This window comes from Brachyistius frenatus, unplaced genomic scaffold (assembly GCF_029030835.1).
Source record: "Brachyistius frenatus isolate BFR_SWC_R1_liver_20210118 unplaced genomic scaffold, ASM2903083v1 Contig_15, whole genome shotgun sequence".
In the NCBI taxonomy this organism is placed as follows: domain Eukaryota; kingdom Metazoa; phylum Chordata; class Actinopteri; family Embiotocidae; genus Brachyistius; species Brachyistius frenatus.
Window position 1 is genome coordinate 1,717,739 of NW_027210614.1, and position 22,284 is coordinate 1,740,022.

At 40.7% G+C, this 22,284-nt stretch overlaps 1 protein-coding gene across 2 annotated transcripts; it reads right to left on the minus strand.

Annotated features, from left to right (window-relative positions):
* Positions 1–1,522: 1,522 nt before the first annotated feature.
* mindy2 (MINDY lysine 48 deubiquitinase 2) lies at positions 1,523–19,685 on the minus strand. Of its 2 annotated transcripts, none has more exons than XM_069693518.1 (9): positions 18,698–19,685; positions 18,250–18,307; positions 15,055–15,119; positions 9,281–9,439; positions 8,631–8,733; positions 7,270–7,412; positions 6,166–6,339; positions 4,854–5,045; positions 1,523–4,295 (listed from the first exon to the last, which is right to left on the minus strand). In XM_069693518.1, the coding sequence occupies exons 1-9, from the start codon at positions 19,607–19,609 to the stop codon at positions 4,110–4,112; spliced, it is 1,992 nt and encodes a 663-aa protein (XP_069549619.1). In that variant the 5' UTR covers positions 19,610–19,685; the 3' UTR covers positions 1,523–4,109. The 2 variants fall into 2 exon arrangements, with proteins under 2 accessions (XP_069549619.1, XP_069549618.1); XM_069693517.1 differs by having other exon boundaries at positions 1,523–4,298.
* Between the last annotated feature and the right edge of the window lie 2,599 nt (positions 19,686–22,284).

The following is a 22,284-nucleotide window of genomic DNA, read 5'->3' on the forward strand; positions in this document are numbered from 1 at the left end:
GAATTGTTCCGTTTCAAATAAAGGAAAAAGTAAATTGAAAATTTAGGACTTTAAACTTCTGTCTATAATTCTAATTTAGTCTTGAAGGTGATTAGGACTCAATTCAAACAATGACAACAAACCAACAATTGATCTTAATCTTTTATTATCCTGGTAACTTCTAATCAGGTTGAATGTCCCTCGTTTATAAGGCATTTGTTATATATATATCACCATATACAATATGTGACTGTAATGTGAAAGGCTACATACATTATTTGGTCATTTATGTAAATAGATGAACATTGAAATCAACACAAATGAGTAACCTCCCGTATTCACAAACACGTTCCTTTTGCTTGTTTTGTTTTACTTAAAATATAAACATAATCGGCCTTATAGTGAAAATTATATTCTTGGGGTAGTCAATGATAAAATTTTACTCCGCCTAGCTTTTCAGTCCACACTATACATGCATCACAAAGTAAAATCTGGGAGTTTGATATTGCATGAAAGAAAAGATCTCCCTTTCGATTGTTCAGCACTGGATGAGTGTCTCAAACAACAAGAATTTCCCTCTGCTACATTAATGAACACTCAAGCCTTACAAAGCAGCCTTTTCCCATTTTTTGTTTTGTATGTTAGTTAAATGATGGATTAGACTGGAGAATGAACTACCTGAATTAGGGGTGCACCTACACCATGTTTTTGCTGATGGAATCGAGTACCAGTTTTTTTTTTTCCTGTCTACATGTTTTCTTCTTCACTGTGTAGAAAAACTGCCTTCGTTGGACAACTCAAATGACGTCCATCTGTATTTTCTAATCGTCTGTGAGCTGTGTGCAGCTACTCAGGCTTTTGTACTGGCAGCCTTTAAGTCTGGTATAGGTGGACCACTAACCTGAATATATCAAATTGCAGCAAGTTCTATTGAAGTGGTACTACCTTTTAACAAATGCACTCTTTCTTTTGAAGCCAAAACATTTAAACAGCCCTTTCATACTTTTACAAATTAATATTATTCAGCTGGCTTAAGAGCAACTGCTACCAACAGGAAATAATTATTTTGGCCATTATTGTTTTTTTTTTTTTTTTTTTTTAAAGGTACCCAAAAAACAATAGCACTCTTGCACAATTTATGTTCTGTAGAAAATGAGGTATGTTTCTTTTCTGTTAGTGCATATCAATGTAACAGTGCAAAACCAATTACAACAGCTATATGTTCAACGATCACCTTGTCAAAATACTAATTGTACAGCATTTACCCCACCATCACTTTTACAAGGCATACAAGAAACCACTTTGAGACATTGAACACGATATCCTTCTGATCAATTCATCATAGGAACTAGGGTGAAGCAAACACATTACAACAAAAAAATATCAATTTCTGGTAATCATGACTACGAATAGCAAGCTAATGCACAGTAGCAAATCTGAAATAATATTAAAAATGTGCAGCGTGTGCCACTCAACACTCTCTTCACCCGTACAAACACCAACCAACGTAAAAATCATCCAAATCAATTCAAACTTTCCCAAATGAAGATTTTTAAACTGGAATGTTTAATCAACATGTTTGTTTGATGGGCCGAGACATAAATGAGGTGAAACGCAAACATAATGAACCCCCCCCCCTAAAAAAAAAAAAAAAAAAAAAAAAAAAAGCACAATGTGGCCAGAAAGCCTCCTCTCTGTCTTCTTCTTTTACCTTTTGATTACATATTGGTATTTATGCTGCAAGAAAAATAGTGTACATCATAATGTTTATTAACCCTGTCCACGGAGGTTTGTATTCTTATTAGAAACAGCTAATTAGTTGGGTTGGGTTTTTTTGTGTGAAGTTTGACAATGAGGTTCTTAAATAACATAGTGTTAAGTCTTTCAAAGTGTCAACATAGTTGTGTGTGTGTGCGCGAGTGTGTGTTTACATACATATATACTTAAAAACGGAGTAAGTGACTACAGGCCGAGGAACTGTGCCATTAGAAAGTGTACTATTTGAAAAGACACTCGAGGATACGTCCCTTCAAAAAAAGGCCTGAGAGTAGTTCTGATGTTCATGTGAAAAAAACGTATGGATTGTCTCATTCTGGTATCACGCCCGTTTCCTTTTGTCCTATAAAATATGTTGAAATGTTGTAACACACATACTGAAAATATATAGCCTAAACATAGCCTTGTTAGGGCCAAACAAACACGGAGCTCAACCTCCAGCCATCACACAAAGCCCATAGGAAAGGTTTCCCACACAGTAGGTAGCCTGCTGCCTCCATGTAATTGTCCCGGCCTGACACTCAGTTTGTTCTTTCAGAACAAAATAATGGAGACCACTTCACCAGCACTGCAAAGGACCTCCTGTGACAACCATCTCCCTCAGTCTGCAACAGAAGGCTCGAGTCAAGGCATCCAACTGGAATGTATAGATAGAAAAGTTTCTCCGGAGGCAGTCCCATGGTACAGTGATGGCCCAAACCACGAGCTAAATCCATTATAAGAATGCATTAGGTAAATATGTACATCATGTGTTTGCATGCTCAATGATGCAGTAAAATGCACACAGGTTATCCTATACCCTGTAGGACAGCTCAGTTTGTGATCTTTTGCCATTAGGCCTTACGATCCATAAATAACAGATGAACTGACTGACCCCTCTCTGAAGCTGACAGGCGGGTTGATGGAAAATAAGAAGGTGGCTTGAAAAGGTGAAATTGACTTAAAACAAAATAGTGGAGGGCAAGGAAGAACATCTACACAGCTACAGCATGAAACAAGGCAGGTTCATGATGAAGTAAATGGAGTTGAAACTCATGTTAAATTAAAATACAGGTTTGAGGAAAATGGTTTTTGTTCACAAATAATAATAAAACTTCCCTCATTTTAGAGAAATGTTACATGTGCAGTACTGAATATATTTTAAATTGTGACTGCAGTGGAACCAAATCCACGGCAGAGATCATGATAGTTCCTGCACACACACACACTAACCCTCGTAAGGAAGCTGCCAGAAGAGACTGCGAGAACGAAAAAGGGCCTTTTCAAACTACAATAAACTCTAAACTGGGTTCCATTCAATAGAAATCCAATCTGCCAAAAGCGAGATGTATCTCAGAAACAGCTGATTCAGTTTGACTGTCCCGAACGTACTTTTTCTGGAATAGAATCGCAACAAAAAAAAGTGTCCAAAATGTGTAGCTGAACTAATATATGCATACAAGATTTGGCTATTCCCAAACTGAAACTTGTTACATCAGTGAAGCTCAGTAAATGAGACCATCTATACCACACGCCATTATACCACATAGCATACATGTACTGTACACACCATACACATGAAAACAAGCACACATTCACATTCAGACGGAGCAGAATGCAACACTGCCATACTCTGGTAAGGCAAATCTGAACAGGACAAGCTATGATGAGTATTGTTACGTAGCTACAGTACCTGGCAGCTATCTGGCGTTAATGAACCCTTAGTACATCGTGTTTCAGAGGGGACACGAGTGGTGTGAAAGAAAATCCCTTTTGGCTTACAGAAAAACTAAATAAAATCTTTCCCAAAAGTTACCTGATGTGAATCTTGGCATCAATGGATGACTTAAAAAAAACAAAAAAAACTCAACTCAAAACAAAAAGTGGATTTTTCTATTGTTTTGTAAATATTGAGGCATAAAAAAAAAAAAAAAAAAAAAAAAAGCTTATAAGCTGCACTACAGAAGAATAAATGAAATGATTTGTTTTAAAAGAACATAGTGAGAGGGTGACATTTTGTTTCTTCTTTTGCTATAAAATATACCACCCCAGATAAACTTGACCCCACATCACAAATATAGTGCACTGTGCAACTTGTAACAAAGTTTGGCCGACTTTTATGAAAGATAAGGGGTAGTTATTGTTGTAGTGTCCCTTCCTCTGATGTCCAGGTTCCACTGAGGATAAAGGATAGCAGGCACCAGTGGTTTGGGAACAGCAAATCCTACTTTATCACCTCCTTCCCTTGTTTGTCGTCAAGCCGGGGGCTGCGCGTTGTGTCCAGTCCATTGAGAAACAAATGCTGTCCCCTTTCTCACAGATAAGCAAATGCACAAAACACTCACACGCACACTCGCACAGACGCGCGCTGTATGTTACAAAATAACACATTTGTCTTTATCCTTCGATTCTTTCTTCGCTTTGCGCTCCCCGCTACACGACTGTTTTCCCGGGCTGGTTGTGGCTCCAGCTGCTGCTGCCGTCCCGGCGCCGGCTGCTGCTCCGCCGGCGCCGGGACCTCCTCTGTCCGCATCGCCTCCCTCAATGGGCTCCTGCTGGCCCTGCTGCACAAACACGGCAGAGATGAGAGAGGGAGCAGAGGAGTGCAAATTTACAGTCCGCACAGGGCTATTTATTGAACTGGTGAATTCATATCAGCCAAATATGAATGCGTAGCTTAAAAATGGGCACATTGTGGAAATCGGAAAAAACAACATGTAAACTATGGTTTAGTTTACTGTTTTGATGATGCCTGATGAATTATTGTGATTGAATCATTGTTATTGGAAATCCTTTTTATTAGTATTCATCATTGACACATATGTAAAAAGAACGCAGTAACAGGGACGAGTTTTGTTTTTGTCCGTTTAATTTCTATTTTGTGTTCAGAAATACATGATAGGAAAAGGCATGAATATTTGTTGGAATAAGTGATTTATCCCTCTCTCCCTTTTCATCGTCAGCTCCTCCTTTACAGCTCAAACTCTCTGATGCAGACATCCATCTGTTTCCAAAAGGCAGCATCTTCCCTCTGTGGTTCATTAAACGCCCCAGATTTGTTCTAACTCTTCTGCTTCTCCCCCCTCCCTCCCTCCCTCAGTCCCATCCTCCCTCCCTACCTGTGCCTGTGCTGCTGCCGCCGCCGCCGCCTGCTCCTGCTCTTGCTCCTGGTAGTACTGGGAGGCTCGTCGGTCCTCCTCCTCCTGAAGCTTTTTCGCCAGCTCCAGATCGCTGATGCCTTCAGGGAGTTGCTCCCACTGCAGGTCCTGGCTTTGCTGCTCCTGCTGCAGTGACAGCGCCATCAGATAATCCTGAAAAACAGACACACACAAACACACAGGTTAAGACTTGATGATCTATGGGCAGAGCTGTCATTGTGATGTTTAAGTATAGTTATTGTGCTCTGATTGTGCAACAGCTGAACTTGGCTGTTCCTCAGCTAAGCCACACATAAGCACAGTCACAATCCACAACTCCTTACTTAATAATGGAGCTCATTGTATCCGTCTTCTTTAATTTTCCATTCTTGCTCTCGTTGTATTATTTTTTAGTAATTAACTGTGGTGTGATAAACAAACTTCCTATAATGTTTTATATTCAGTATTTTCTTCTCCATGTCATCACAAGTTCCTTCCAATTTAACTGAATTGATTATAAATGCATAAAATGCCTAAATATATTTTTCTTATTAAACCTATATGGCAGATAAGGAGGGCTCGGCCTGAGTAAGCAAGAAGAATAAAAAGTAACAGCCCCTCTGCTCTTGTCTAGTCTGTGTGTGGGTGCGAGACAGATAGTCTGTCAGCGAGGTGTGTTTGGTCCACGTGGGCCAGCTAACGAGAACACCGCTGTGAAACCAGTAAAAATGCGTTGAAGACATAACCCGACGCTGTGATAAGGGACCACTGTAGTACAGTGAAGCATGGATTAGAACAGAAGAATGCACCATGCAGCCCTGCCCTGTGGGTGTGTGTGTGTGTGTGTGTGTGTGTGTGTCTGTCTGTCTGTCTGTCTGTCTAAGGGATTGGTGTGGGGAGCAATAACACATTTATTATTTAGGAACTTTCCTTTTTTTTTTTAGCATCGCATGATGCAGAGTTAATTTAATGTCTTCATGACGATCATCTGTAAACGGATGTAAACTGCGACTTGCCTGGTTGGCGGAGTCGTACAACAAGAGGAGGTCATTCTAGTTTTGTTTTCTGTATTCAGTCTTTTTGACAATCTGGGTGTTTCCGGGAAATTGATGTCATGTGAGAAAAATAATTTCTGTTCAGTAACTTAAAAACAGAGTACACACGGAAAGTAGAATGAGGACCAGTATGCCATTACTGGTTTTGCATTCTGTCTTGTCATTTGTGGGACACTGATTGTGTAAAAGCGCATAAATCATTACTGGTTTATCTAGTCTTGCCAGCTCAGTGCTCAGACCTGGTCTATCTGATCCTGCTGGCCGCGGTACACAGTCTCCGGATCAGAAGGAGGCCGCAACCGGAACTCCGAATCACAGAAGTTTCCATCTCCGTCGACGTTGTGCAGACTCTCCCAGACGACCTTCTCCTCCGTCAGGAAACCTTGGTCTGTAACCAGGAGGTACAGCTGGCCCTAGAAAACAACCACATCTGCATTCTATGTACACATCTTAACTGTATCACATTATATACAAACATACACTGCCCATGGAGTTCTACTGTTAGTACACACATTAAATCTTAACACATTTACGGTTGTTTATCATGTGTGACAGTATGTCCATGTAAAAGTCTGCATCAGAGTGAGCACAAGACAACTTCAGCTTGTCTGAGGGTTATGGGACACATAGCACAGCTTTGCTTACATTGGCAACGATGGTATACGACTCAAAATGAAAGTAAGCACACTCACTTCCCCTCCTGCGGATAACAGGAAAGGTCTGCTGCAGTTATATGGCAAGCCAGCTGTGGGTAGGAGCTGTTACAGATGGGACCAGTATACATATGTATTGAATAGTGGGTCATTTTGATGGGTCCAATATTGTATACCTGCTATGCATAAATACGTAGCTTTCATCAGAAGTTATGGCAAAATCTGTGTCATGGAATATCAGTGTGCGAAGAAAAGAAATGAGAGATTTTCTGAATCCAAATAATAATTGCAAACACTGAAACGCCATTAAATATCACTCAAAGGCTTTTGTACGAGAATAAAAAAAACAAGTAAGCAACAGAACTATTTCTTTGTGAACAGACAAGCATCGGATTAAAGCAACCTCACAACGTTTAGTTCACAGACATAAACAGAGTGCAGTCAGTTTAACCCTGCAAAACTAGTTAAACCTAAATCTGTAGGAATAAGGAGGGAAACAGAAAGAAATCTGATTACACCTGGTGGTCCTACAGTATGTCACATACAAACCCCAACAAGTGTCACTGTCACTGTCCTGAAGGACAGACAATAACATGCACTCCTGACGCATTGAAGTTTAAGCTCCACACATGCATATCAGTGTAACTCGCGTACAAAATACCAACAGTTGCAGTACTTCTTAGTGTTTACCTTGTATTTGATCATGGTGCTGAAGTGGTTATTCCTGAAGAAGACACAGAGCTCTCCCTCCTGTACAGTGGATGTGAGCTCACATAAGCCATGGTAGGTCAGCTGAGTGGCTGTGCTGTTGAGAAACTGCTCCGCTACAATGCCTACGAGGAGGGAGAAGGGGAGTGAGAGACACATTGTAAAACAGGAGGAGAGATTGAATTTGTGATTGAACAGCAAATAAGGAAATATGGAGCCATTCTACATGATTTTAAAGTATCTTTTTGTCCCTGTATTTTGTAAAGTATACAGACAGATTTAAATTTCACTAGAAATGGAGTCATATTATGTTTCTGGTAATTATGATCCTTTTGTTTTATAATCTGTGAGTAATTAAAGTAGTTCTTGAGATTTGTCTATTATTTAACTCGACTAAGGACGGTGCAAACGTAACTTTCATTTGTTACTGTAGATGAACTCTTGCTACAGATATTTTCTTCATCAGACCACAGACCGCTGGATGAGTCACATACATTACAATCAAGCGATCCCTGCTCATTCATGAACCTTGGTCACTGTTTGGAAAGCTTTTTGGAAAACCTGCTGTAATGTCTTTAGTCATTATTTTAACTATTCTGAGTCTCTGCTGCGAGACCTGCTAACAGTTACTATAGTAAACCCAAAGTCAGCTGAGAAATGGTTGGGCATCTGATATCTGGAAGAGAGAGCAGTATTCAATTTGGAGCAAACACCCACAAAAGCAGTGATGGAGCAAAACCTGAGAATGAGCCACAACTTCCAGAGACTGGTGGAAAAGAAACTAAGAATGTAATATTTCAGCACCATAAAGCTTAACAACAAAACTCAGAGCTGTGATTGGTAGCATCGGCATCAAACCGGCCCTCAAAGGACTTTCCGGGCTACAAATGCAGAAATACAATAGAAGGGAGCCCGTGTCCCAGATCAGTACATCATCTGTGTCTAAGGCCTTCATGTGTTGACTTGGTAGCAGCCCGGCTGACAACTACTCAGGCAGTTCAGTGTAGAATGAGCAAATAATTAGTTGAAAAAGTTACTGACAGCTGGAAAGAAAACTGAGCCGAGGAAGTAGGTCATTTGATGGGTCGTCACATGTGCTGTATGTCCTAGTTTTATTTAAACTCGGGCTGTGGTTTTGTGCAGCATGCGTTTGCACTGGACAGTCCAGTAAACATATCTCGTAAGAGCCACTGAATTACATTTAAAAACATTTTTAAATCTTTTTATTTTTCACCGAATCTTTTTCTTCACCTCCAAGTACCCAAGGGAGACGGGGAAGACAATCTGAGACAGGAGGGACAGTCAGGCAGGTCACACATTAGTAGTGAAGAGAGAGCACTCACCTTCCCCTGCCAGCTCGCTGCTGTCCGACTGTTTGCAGGATATTATCTTCTCCACCAGCTGGTTGTAGCTGCAGTTGCCCACTGCCTTGACAATGTCCTGCATCTGCAAACAAAGATAAAAACTGTAGGACAGAACATCAACCACGCTTTGGTGCCATTGTACTGAAAGCCACAGAAGATTCATTCAAAATTGAACTAAGACTGTTACCACGTCTAAACCCGATTGGTTTTATGTGTACTTCATGTAAAATCAGAGAAATTGATTAATGAACCCTTACTTTATCCCAAAAGATGCACTTGAACAGCGCAGTAAGACCATGAAAACCCCCAACTTTATTCAGAGGGGGAGTCATGTCATAGCCCTATACATGCAATGAGGTTATTTATTCTGTTTCACACTCTTTCAAACTAATCACAGGCAATGTACTCACACATTGACTCTTATTCAAATATCTATTACCACCCTTTCTTTGACGTTTTTGATATGTAAACACATTGTGTGTCATGTCTGTTTTCACACAGCCACGAACTGCAAGCAAGAACTGACTGGTGGAATATATCAGTCTTCATCGTGTACGTGTTGGGGACAGACAGGTGAATAAAACAAGCAGAGTTTCAGGCAGGTCAAGAGAAAATGAGGTCCAGCCCACCTGGGGGTCAACCAGCCAGCCGTGGTAAAGAGGGATGTCCAGCAAATCAAACACGATGCATTCTGGGGTGTACTCAAAGACTCGCACCCCTGTGAACTTCACGTTCACATCCAGACCCGTCTGCAGCTTGTGCAACACTGCCATGGCATCACTCATGTTCTGGAAAACATAAAAAGGATACAGATTCCTGTTAACAACTCTGAAAACAGCAGCAGAGTGAAAGAAGCAAATTAAAAGACACATTTGAAACATATATATACATATACAGTACTGATTTATGGACCTTTAAATAAACCATTCGCTGCCGTTTATGATTGTATAAAAAACTACAAAAACACTCATGTCCTCATTTGGTTTTGTCATATTAGTCTGCTTCATAGTTATTTTACTGACTGCAGTTGAGTTGTTTTTACATTTACTACTTTACTGTATTGCACAGATTAATGGCCGATCAAACTCCAGCCACAGGAAGAAAGGGGACTTTCTGCCAGGAAAACCTTTGATATTACATTTCTGTGTCAGCTTTTAGTCATCATCATCATCATCATGAGACATGACATTTCCCTTTGATAATATTAACAAGGAGTGGACAGGAACACAAGACAGTTTAATGCAATTGAATATCCCTTTAATATCCACTACCTTTTAGACTTTTGGAGCATTTTTGCTTTTTTTTTTTAAGGGTTGGGAAATGGGGACATGAAAGGAGATGAGGGGACAGAGAGAGAGTCGGGATGGCATGCAATTCAAGTCCCCAGCTGGATTCAAGCAGTGGACATCATGATTACACAAAATGCCAAACCCCTACCTAGCTTAACAGACCGCCCCACAAATGCTCAATTTGTTCTGCCGTCATTTCAGACAGATTATTAAATTTTGCAGCACTTTTAAGGGTGTGGTATGTTAACTTGAGTTGTATTATATACAAAGTACCACAAAAATCTGTGTCCATCTTTACTTTACTTTCTTGAGGCTTTAACATTGACTTACACAATCATTCCAGATTTTAGCAAACCACTACAGTGCTCATCCTGCAGTTTCAATTGACTTATATCTCTAGTTTAAGCTATAAATAGTCAAGAATGTTGGAGGACCTTATCGCTAATAGATGAGTCATGTATTTTGCTAGATTTTGGTAAGTTAATGCGGTTGGTAATTTCAATTTTGAATGGCTTTGCCTTTGTTAACGTGTCATGTCTTTATGTCAGGATGATGGATCACTATAGCAGAAGGTATACGCTGACATCACTTTTTCACATGATACCACCCCAGGTATCAGTTGTTTCACCTGCAGAGCATTTACGAATGTCAGTGTGTGCCCTACCATTATATTGGCAGGGCGTCCCGTCTGAAATAAACCAAGAAATACGAACCAACTCGTAGAACTGCAGTTTTGTCCTGTAACTACTATTTATTCACAAACTTCCTGTGCAACCGTTTCATTGCAGCTCGGTATGAGAGTCGCCCATGCATTGTTCTGTCACTGACAGTCGTGCCAATTCGTCTGTTTCTCTGCTCCGCTGAGTGTCAGTGTTTCATGAAGGGCGGTGCGGACCCTCAGCTCACAGAGACCCATCCCGCCCCGCCAAGGCTGTCTGACTGGGGGAAACACTGAATGTCATTAAAATAAATGTGCCACCAGCATCCTGCAGGTTTTAATTGCACTGCTTTTAATTGTCTCTGTCTTTTTCAGTATTCATGTGCTCAATGCTGCTTTTTCCTATTTACTGAGACAAAAACATTAGAAAAGAATCTCAGAAAAAAAAAATCTAAAAGTCAGTAACAATCTTTTGGCTGCAGAAAAAAAATCCATTCATTTGAATCGGTAACTAATTGGTTACACAGAATGAGCCGTTTTCAATATGTCTATTTTTATTTTTTTTTAACAGTAATTGACTATCTAATTATAAAACCGGCCTTTCACTGCACTGTATGAACATTAGCAGAAATACTTCACATACATAACTGCAGCACACCTGAGAACCCACTGAAACAGACTAATTCTTGCATTCAGCCTCAAAGCAATGTTTCCCAGCTGGCTCTGAACCTCTGCTGCCATTTCCCTCTGAGATCAAGATGAGCCTCACAGCTGAGCCCTAAGACTCTATTATGAGTGTGTAGTTGTAAGTGACTTCCATACGATTTCAACTCTTTCACAATACATCACGAGAAACCATGAAGATACAAGAAAAAAAAAAGAGCCCAGAGAAAACACGATATCCACCAGATGCCTGAGCGATAAACTCGAGCCTATAAAGCAAATTTACTTTCCGTCTACTGACTTTAAATAGGGATGGATGATTAAATTTAATTGTTTATTGACTCTCAGGTGTATCATAATTGTGTCATCATAATCATTTGAACAATTCTGGTATACAAAATAATGAGTCCAAGCCTAATCTAACAAAAACCCTCTGAATGAGTTGGGGAAGTGTTTATTTTGGAGATTTTTGTTTGTTGTAAAGTATAATAGGAACACAGTTCAATTTGCTACATGTCAATTGTTTTGTAGATGATTTTGTCTACATTTTCACAATGCTGCAAAAACAGTCTTATTATTATAGTTAGCTGAGCAATATAAACTCATTTATATTGCTCAGCTTACATTGGCAGAGTGGTCAAAAACACCACTACTGTGAATGTGTCTTTATTTGCCGTAATTTATCGCAATCCCAATGTCTACATATTATGATTCATTTTATTTTACTGTCTTGTCATGTGCAATGACGAGAGCAATGGTTTCAAATGTCGCACAGTCACTCCAAAATAAATGTTCAAGTGTTAGCAGTGTGTGGACTTTTCAGTTTACAGCAGAGATACTGTATGTCTTATGAGCAGTGAGCTGCTCCAGCTTTGACGCTTGGCGCACAGAGTTGAGGTGAAAGGCCTACAGTTGGCTCATCTGAGTGCATGGATTAGGACAGTTATGAGCAGCAGTGATGGCAGGATTAGCAGGGCTGTGTAATGGACCACAGCTCTTCACTTTAGGGCAGAGTGCTTCTACAGTAGATGAGCGCTTGTAGATCAGATGATGAGCACTGCATCATTCACATTCAGCTGGGCTTGTGTTGGCTGTAACATTAGCACAGTACTGTGCTACTCTGCTGGGGCCTTTCTGTGTTTTTACTCACACTCTTCAGTGTTGGTATGGAAAGGAAGGACTCTCTGCTTCTCTCTTGGTTGATTTTTACCCCAAATTTGAGCAACAACAAAACCCTGAGTATATCTAATTAGGCAGTGGTTGACAGAATATGGTGCAACGATGCCAAGATGAGGGATATGATTCCTGCAAGGATTTCTGATGGTCCCAGTTGATAACAACATGTAGAAGTGCCTACGTTAAAACATAATGCAGCCAAGAAATCAAACTATAATTTAAGTGCCACACTGTAAACGCGTATGTCATGGAAAGAAGATTTGGTGGGAATGATTTGCTTTCCCCATGTTGTAACCGGAGTGTAAAAACCTCAATGTTACTGTTAAGCAACATAATATATCATCTCCTGCTGGTAGATTTACACTATCAAAGGTTGATTTTTATTTGGTTTCAAAAGGAAAATCATAATACTGAATGCAACTGTCAGATTTATGTCATGTGCATGCATGTTGATCATATTTTATGAGTCTGGCTGCAGGCATGTCTATAAAACAGCAGATCTATGAACCTTAAAAAAAAAAAAACATCAATCAATGCAGGACAATATCAGTGGGAGCTATAAATAATTAACAGTTTACATTACTGTAATGTCCCACAATGTGGGTCATATGTTTATAGATCCTGGCAAACATCAGTGGCTGTTACTGCTCTACATTTTTGTTGTATGTATCATCAAGCTAATCTAATGTGTCTAATGTTTGCCAACATCTAATTAGATACAAGAGGAGGACAAAACAACAGTCAATATATAGTCAAACACAGCAGCACCACTAACTAAGATCACAGAGATGAATCAACTTCTTTCTAATAGAGTCAACATTAACTGATTACAGGCTTTAGAAAGATAGATTGGTAATGGACCTTGTGTGTAGATTCATTTTAAATCTTATAATAAGATGGTTCCTGTTTGAATTAAATCAGTGTTAAACAGCACAACTGATAGCACAGTCTCTCCCACTCGTCACCCATTCAGTGACTTGCTCTGCGTACAGGCTTTTTTTTTTATTATCATGTTTTAGTCAAAGTTACTCTATCTGCCTGCTCATTTAGAGAAGAATTTAAGGCACCCAACAGATATGTATGAAAAATGTGTATTCATATATCTTCAAATAAGCCAGTGTTACGGTCATAGGACAAGATTGTAATGCTTTACTCAGAACAACAAAAAAAAAGGTTTGTGAACATTGCCATTAATGCGAATGACAATAAGTTAAAACAAAAGACATTTCTTAAACACGATAACCCATTACCTCCCACGAGTGAGCAGTCAACATGGATGAATCACCTTGTTGAGCGGCGCCCACTGAGACAAAGGCAGAGCAAAACTACACTCACTTCCTCAGCCTCTCCAAGTAAATATTTAACAGTAGCTAAAGAGGAGCTGTGTAACTGCTATTTTAATCCTTGCACACTCCTGTGACAGTTGACGTTTTTAAAACTGAATTTATAAATAGAAATACATCTATGCACTCCTACAGTTCTTTTTAAAGTCAAGACAAAACATTCACATTTTATAACAATCCTACAGGCTATTGAAACATTTATCTCCAACACATTAAAAATGGGACGTGGTTTGTGAGACATGCACGGACACACTTGCGCTCTCTTGAACCCCAGTTTCCAGCATCCCAGAGCGCTTGCCCACTGGAGTCTCCACATAGTGTGTCAACAAACCACAGCACAGACACAGACGGCACACGGACATGAGGACACCCACATGCAAAACGACTCCCAGGCCAGTGTCTAGGATTAGACCACCATAATAACTAGGCAACACAAACTCCAGCCACTCCCTTACTTCAACTTTGCATGCTGAAGACACCGCTGATTTATTTAAGAGGTTGTATTTCAGCTCAGCTTAAATTTAGACACACCATTCCTGTGAGCTTCTCTGAGGAAACTGCACATTATTTTTGTTTCTGCTCTCTGAATGAGGGACAAGTGTGGCTTCAAATCATTCACAGATGTGCTGGTGCTCTGCCACGCAAGAGCAGCAGAGGCAGGGCCCCTCCCACACCGTAGGCAGGCATGGAGATGGGAGGAAGCAGGAGAGCTGGAGTTCCAACTCCAAGTGCCACACACGCGCACACGCAGCCTGAGTAATAGCCGGCAGCTAGCCATGTGTCTCTAAGCATCTACCGCCATGTGAAACAACATAATCTGACACTCCTGACCGTTGTTGTTCTCTGGGCCTTGCAAGATACATTTTATGTACTCTATAGAGCAGTGGAAAAAACACAAGCTACAGTTTTATGTGGTTTGCAATCAACTTGATGCTTATTTCCATATTGTGAAACATCCGCTGACCTCTGCTACCTCAATGCAAATGTGAGCTCCATGTTAAACTTGTACTGTTATTATTTCGACAGCGACAGGGGGGGTGGATGGAGGGAGAGAGAGACGGGGAAGAGGGAGGGAAAGAGGAAGAGAGATAAAAGCGAGAGGGGGGGCGAAGGGGGGAGGAAAGAGAGAGAGAGAGAGAGGGGGGGGGCTCATCCCAAAAGCCCTGTGCTCCTCAAGTACCATGAACAGTTCAGCAGCTTATTAATACACACACATAAGCAAAAACACACGCCTGTTTAATGATGAGAGCCCACGGTGTGCAGGCAGACTTTACCTGCTCATAGTTTAGCCGCTGAGCCTCCGATATCTCTTTGGGTTTGGTTTCCAGAATGTAGTCACCTGCAGAGACAGAAAGATATGCTGAGCCAGATTGTATTGAAGGAGCAAAGGGACAAAGGCCTCAATTGTCAACGATTATCACAATGAGTTTAAAGCTAAAGCATTCGAACGTAATGTGACAGATGCTTTAAAATGTGTCTAATGCCCATCGGTGGGTTTCAACACTGGCCAGCTGTTTCCCCGAGAAGAGGCTGTGCCAGATATGTAGGATCAGTGTCCACGGTGGTGTCACCTGAGAGCTTGGTCGACTCGTCCCTGCTGCTGCAGCAGAGGGCACAGACTGGCAGATGTCTGGCTCCTGCCGTTTCGGCCCAATCAGCGCTCCAAACATGCGGCTTTCTTATCATTAACACAGCAAACCCCACTGCCAAGTCTTTACGAAACAAATCTAGACTTCACAGTGCATCCATAGTGTACGCCGCGAACACAGCCGACCACAGCCGACCACAACATCCCTGGCCACATGTTTGCTTTTGTTGGTGTTTGTTTGCCTTTCTTCTGAGTATAGTATACTACTGATGATCATTTCAAGTACCTCACACACGTTGAGGGGAACGAAAAAGCTGTGTCTCGCCATTGCTGTGAAGGTATTATTGCAGTTATTGCTTCTCCTCACTTTTAAAACTGATGTGTACGTATTTTTTACAAGCATTAATTTATTAGGAACTGGCGAGAGTATAAGCTGCACTGTCAACACATACTTTTCTTGAAAATTACTCAAGAGGAAAGTCATCGACCATTTTATCATCAACAGCTGCATTAACTAAAAACAAATATGCATGAAGACAAAAAATAACTGCTTTCATATGTATCCTGCTCAAGCTAATAGAAGTAGTGTGATATATCCAGAGTAAAGTTCTTTATGTTCTCTTTCTTGTGATTAGTGCTTTATAATAGAAATGACTCACCACCAAATTTACTTTCTTCATCTGCATAGTGAGAAATAACTGCTCAATCCTAAACTTGGCTTTCTCAGCAGAAGAAATGTTTCCATGAGCCAGTTAAGGCCTTTAAGTTCTCTTTTCTCATAAATTTGTGTGGCCAACAAATTATTTACAAACCTAACTAAATCCAAACTGTTGCACCAGTCAGGCTCATGAACTCTGTAACCACGGTCTGCTGTTATAAAACATGAACTTTAACTTCCCAACTGTCTGGGCAGATGTTTGGACGAACCAACAAACTGCTTGCAGTGTTACGACTGCCTTTGACTTGATTTCTACACTGTCACCATAGATGAAGATTTTAGCGCAAGGCAAGATTTTTTTTCCAGCAGGAGGCCGGCCAGCTGAGTGGTTTTACTACAATGTGTCCACAACAGGGAAAACCCCTCACTGCTCTCTACAATCAGTGAGCTGTTGACTCCCCTCTCTCTCTCTCTGGTACTCCCTTAACATCTGTATCTGTCAGCCTCTCCCTCTGGATCACAGGCATGCTACACTGCTGAGCTGCTGAGTGATGACCACCAACCACTTTAAACTCCACTTCTGAGCTTCATCACCCTTTCTCGATGTGTTAAGACAAAAAGAAAGGGAGTCGAGTCGAGCGGAGGTTAGAAGTGATCCAGAAGCCCCCAAACACTCATCCTCCCAAATACCAAACAAATGAACACAGCTTGGATAAAACTTCTTTTTTTTTAACTGCAAAATTTAGTTCGTTTTTTAAAGTGCGACGTTAGCCAACATACACAAACAAGTCAGAGAAAAATGTACAGTGCTGTGATGTGGATTATTTGAGTGTGGATGCCAGTCTAGTCAGGACTGGACAGTAGTGGAATGTAATTCAGGTACTTTTTACTCGAGTGTCTCCATTTTATGCTTTAGACTTCTACTCCACTACATAGAGTCAAATACTGTACTTCTACTCTACTAGATTTGCCTGACAGCTGTTTACTGGTGACTTCCTGCCCAGTGAAAACCATGTATCTCCAAATTTGATGACTTTAAATATAATTTTTTCCTGATAAAGTAAAAAGTTAAATGTTCTTTTTGTGTTGAGAAAATTATCCTCCTTCTTAAGATAGAGAAATGATTTAAAACCCCGTTTGGATTTGCTGAAAAAAATTCATTGTTTTCAGAGCTTGCTGACTTAAAAAATAGGTCGTTCTCACAGGACAGTGATGCTACAAACATATGATAATCTCATAGAATATGATGCATTAGTGTTGGCTATCCAAACTATCCAACAGGGTACAAAGCTGTTCAAATGATCACAACCTTAGATAACCACGGCACCCATATTAATCCAAACACATCATACATAACACATAACAGTAAAACACTCACAGGGGCCATTTTCTTCATACTGTGTACTTTTCTTTTTGAGTCTTTAAGCAAATTATACATATAATACTACCATACTTTTACTTAAACTTTTGAATGCAGGACTTTTCCTTATAGTGGAGTATTTTCATAGTGTGGTATTAGTACTTCTACTTAAGGACAGGACCTGAATACTTCTCCCACCACCGCTGGCAGCTCTCCCTTCAAAGAACTCCTGTTAATCAAACACTATACTTCGATTCTGAAGGGTGATTTTGGTTATAAAGAACCAGAGAGGAGAAATAGCTCCGGTTTCCTTTGCAGCAGCAGAAGATTGAGTGACAGGGGATTCCCCTGTTCTAGTCTCTTTCCCTGTTGACTCTGGCAAATGTACACTAAATATCTGACCTTTAAATATGGAAACGCTCATTAGAGGGAACATGAAACACAAGAGTGTTTACTAGGATGGTGAAACTCGGTGGCGGTGGCTTTATGGACTACTCCGTTTACAAGTATGGACCTCAAGTTAGTTGGACTCTATTAAAACAGCCCCACATGCCACTACAGTAGTAACCTACTTTGTACATTTGATATTTTCTAGAAAACAGGCCATTATTGTACATGGTACATGTTAGAGCAGGTAAGAAAAAAAAAAAAAGCCAAGCACAGGAGGTTCAGATTCAGTGAGGTAACATGTTTTTATATTAGAAACATTACATTTTTATTTTGCACATTAATTTGATTTTGTGTAACAGGTTTAGTCAGGGTTTTAAGTGCAGCTCCCAGTCCATTTTGAGAACTATCAAAGTCAAATCAGGCTCCTCTTTCACAAAAGGAAAACTCTGGGTTTAATAGCTTCAAACACTCACCAAGATACTCCATCAGTTGCTCAGCAGTTATTATTTCCATCATAGGTGGCATCTTAACCTGCAACAGAGACATATGTTCATTAATATGTTACCTATTTATCAAACAACCTCCAACAACACAAGAACAGGACAAATGGTCATTAACTGGCAGAGCAAAACATCCCTTGCCGTCATTCAACATGTATGAGCAGGTTGAAATATAATCTCATCTGATGCGGAAACATCATATATGAACATGTCCTGACAGAAATCATTTTAAAGAGGAAGTGCTGAGGTATGAGACTGTACTGTTGTGTTGTTAACCAGCAAATTGACATGTTAAATCAACTCTTACAACAGATGCTCCATGATAAAATAAGTGATGAGAAAGCTCAGAGCTGCCTGAAATATGCCCATTTCTATCAAGTTAGAAGTAAGTTTTTATTGACCGATGCTCATCAGCTTTTACCTTCCACGCAAGCAGAAGGACATTCATAATTGCCAGTAATGGACAGGGGCCGTTCTCGTTCTGGGTGATGATCGGCGTGTTCTCCTCCCTCCATTTGATCCACTTAATGTGGTATATGGACTGGCCGGCGGCCCGGTCCTTAGCACACGAAATCTTTGCCCCATCAGCCCCATACTCGCTCTGCAAGGCCAAAGCCAGTCCCCTGTCCTCCAGTCCCTCACTGTTCAGGTCGGAGCTGGGACACGAGTTGAGGTTGGAGAAGGACTCCAGTGAATCTATGCTTCTGGACTCTCCACCGAGGCTGGGATCGGGGTCACTCCCACTCGGCAATCCTTCCGACAAGGTGTGATCACCGGACAGCCCCGATTTGACGTCTGCTATGATTGCTTTGTCCGGACACAGATGAGTCGGTTTGGCAAGTTTTGTCGGTTCACTTTCTCCACAAGTCAAACCCTCAGCAGGCACAGCTGTGCTCCCTTTAGCGGGAGGTGAGCACGGGCCGCCGGGTTCGTTGTTTACTAACTTTGAGGCACCACCCTGGCTGTCTTCTGCAGCCAGCACCGAGTCATGTCCCATCCCGTTACTGATCTGATCACCGGACCCCGACCACGATCCGCTAGCCCCGGTGTCTTTCTTCTTGTCCTCCTGCACAGGCAGGACTTCGATCACTTCTGGCACGTCAGAATTCCCGGCAATGGAAACGACATTAACGGCGCTGGGAGCACTAACATGAGTGGTGCTGATATTACAAGTAACGTTAACCAAAGTACTGAGAGCCGCCTCACTGTTCTTGCATTTGTCGGCTGTTCCTTTCACTCCGCCGACAGCCTTAACATCGCCCATTTTTCCAGCAATCGTGGCACACAAAGAGCTCCCGTCGGTGTCTCGATGCAAGTTTGCATTTTTCTCCATTTCGAGATACAGCCTGTCGACAGATTTTAGCTAAATTGCAGCAGCAGCTTCGGTCCCAAAGACGCCATGACAACTCTACGAGTGACGTCATCAGAGTGAAAAGCTTTCAGGCCGAGCAAGGGGGCGGTAAAAAAAAGAAGCAACGACCAGGCCGTGATGCGTTTGGGTTAGTTCGTAATCTGGGGACTCTAAAATGTATCGCTCCCATGCGAAATATTATTTAAATTAGATATATTTCTTTTACATTATTTAATGACAGAGTTGACTAAATGACATACAAACGGCTCAATTTAGCTCCTACTTTTTTGATCCATCGAAACAAAAGCAAATGAAAACACATTTTCCACTCCAAAACCTACGTTGTATACTCCCCAAACTCAGAGGTGAGATTAGATTGAGTGTTAACAGTTTATTAACAAACACCTAAAGGTAAACGAACCAGCTCTAACCAAATATGTAAAGATGGTTGCATCTTCAAAGCGTTTTAATGTTGAAACAGCCTCTTTTCCGAGGACTCCTGAAGGTGAAATGATTAAGAACCTGCCGTCGCCGTGACCGTCTTGCGTACCAGTGCACGCGCATTTGAGAGGCCATAATAATCTCCCGTAGCATGACCTCCCGAGTCCCTACCACTTTGGATATAACAAGGCTGCTATTGACTGTGAGTTTAAAGCATTCATGTTTTAAACACTTGAAAACAAAAGTAGCCTATTTACCCCCGTATAGTTAGGTTTCTAATTTATACATATGTAATTAATTGGTTATTTTGGACATCCTACTAAGTATCCGCCCTGTTGTAACCATTATGTGCTCTTATCTAAAAATAATAATACTAATAACTTTTTGGGGGATTAAATTCGTGCAGAATTGGTTGGGATCGGGATGCAAGAAAAGTCATACAACTAACCGTCATTTGACAGTTTATTTGGCATATGCAGTAACACTTTGAAGACACTGGGTGGCAGCAAATACTCGACCGAGCAGTTCCCTGGGACAGCACCATATAGTGACAGCACAGATTAAATGCTTCCCAGGAGAAAGTTGAAACATGTTTAGTTTTTTTCATTAGGGCCCGAGCACCGATGGTGCAAAAGCCCTATTGTTATTCAAGCGATTATTCTTCTTCTCCGTAAACAACTGCATTTTTGGAGGCTTCATCACACTCAAAAACTCATGAAAGTTGGTACACGTGTCTCTCCCAACGAAACATTTCTTATTTCAGTGGCGCAACAGCACCAACCACTGCATCACCTATCTTTCCAGGAGTCAGACAGCATCGTGACAAATCTTTGGTTCACTGCAACATATAACTCCACCGTCCACAAATATTAAATCAAAGGCAACCAATATTGCCGCAGACATTCTTTGGTTAGTAGATAAACGTGTTTTCAAGGGAGTCTGCAGTGATATTAAATATCTTCCTGTAATGTGTATTGTATGCAAAACTTTTTCAATTTCTCCAAACGTTTCAACTTCACTAAAAGTTGAATCACCACCAACAGGCCAAGGTGGAACTTAAACCATTAATATCAACCTTGGTGAAGTAGGATATTTGACCTGTTGAGTTAACCAGACTGTCGGCTGAGTCTCTGGAAGCTCTGAGTGAACTCCGTGAAACACTTTCTCCGCTGCGACTCGGGTTGCAGGTTTGCCGGTCTGGGATTTCAGGTTTGCGTTGTAAAAGCAGTCGTACTAATACCAAACCAAAAGTCCACAAAAATAAAATACCTAATACTCAAACAAAAAATAAAGGGTGTGACTGATTTCTGTCCGAGCTACCGCAAACGTTTCCCCCCAAAATCCCATTAATACATTTTAATGCTATAGTATGACTTTTTTTTTTTATCATGTTTTGGACATGACTTTTTTTTTCTTTCATATTTCGGACGACAAAGTCTGACAGAGTGGTGCAGTGGTTACACCAGTGGTTAACACCAGTGGTTAGCATTTGCCTCAGTGAGAAGTAACTGACACACATGTCATTTCAGAAAAAAGTCTTACTCCAAAAAGTGATAAAAATAAAAAAAAATTCATACGGTATGTCGTCCGAAATATTCAAACAAAGTCATATAGCATGTCATCCAAAAAGTGACCCAACCAGTCATTTTAGTATGTAGTATATATTGTATATAGTATATAGTATATAGTATAGCCAGGTTTACAGCCAAGTTTGATGTTTCGCCGTGACACAGGAAGTTGATGTTGAAGGTCAAACGATGCTCCAAACCTCATGAAACTTGCGTCAGGCACCAACTTTCATTTGTTTTTGAAGATGTTAAAGCCGCCAAAAAAAAGGTAATTTAAAAAAAAAGAAGAATAAGAAACGAGATTGAGAAAAAAATGTAAACTTCAAGGGGAAATATGCAGACCCTCGTGTGCTGCACGTCGGGGAGCCGGTGGCCCCGAAACGCAGCGTGCGAGGGTCCGCATATCACTGCTTGCAGTTTTTATTTTATTTTTTGAGTTTTTAAAGCTAGGTAGGAGTCATGGTTCTCAATGTTACACAAGGTGTATGATCTCAATTGTTGAGGAGCGCAGTGTAACATACAGTAGGATATAGGCCTTCTACAATTACAATAATTTAATGAAAAACGTTTTTTTTATATATGATGTTAGCCATTCTTATTCTGAACTCTCAATAAGTGTGATGATTTCAGAAAAAAAGAGTTTGTCTC

Coding starts and splice junctions, on each gene's coding strand:
- mindy2 (XM_069693517.1), bottom strand. CDS start 19,609: ATGGAGAAAAATGCAAACTTGCATCGAGACACCGACGGGAGCTCTTTG. Junction 9,440..15,054: donor AGCGGCTAAACTATGAGCAG/GTAAAGTCTGCC, acceptor TATGTTTTCCAG/AACATGAGTGATGCCATGGC. Junction 5,046..6,165: donor AGCAGGATCAGATAGACCAG/GTCTGAGCACTG, acceptor TCTGTTTTTCAG/GATTATCTGATGGCGCTGTC.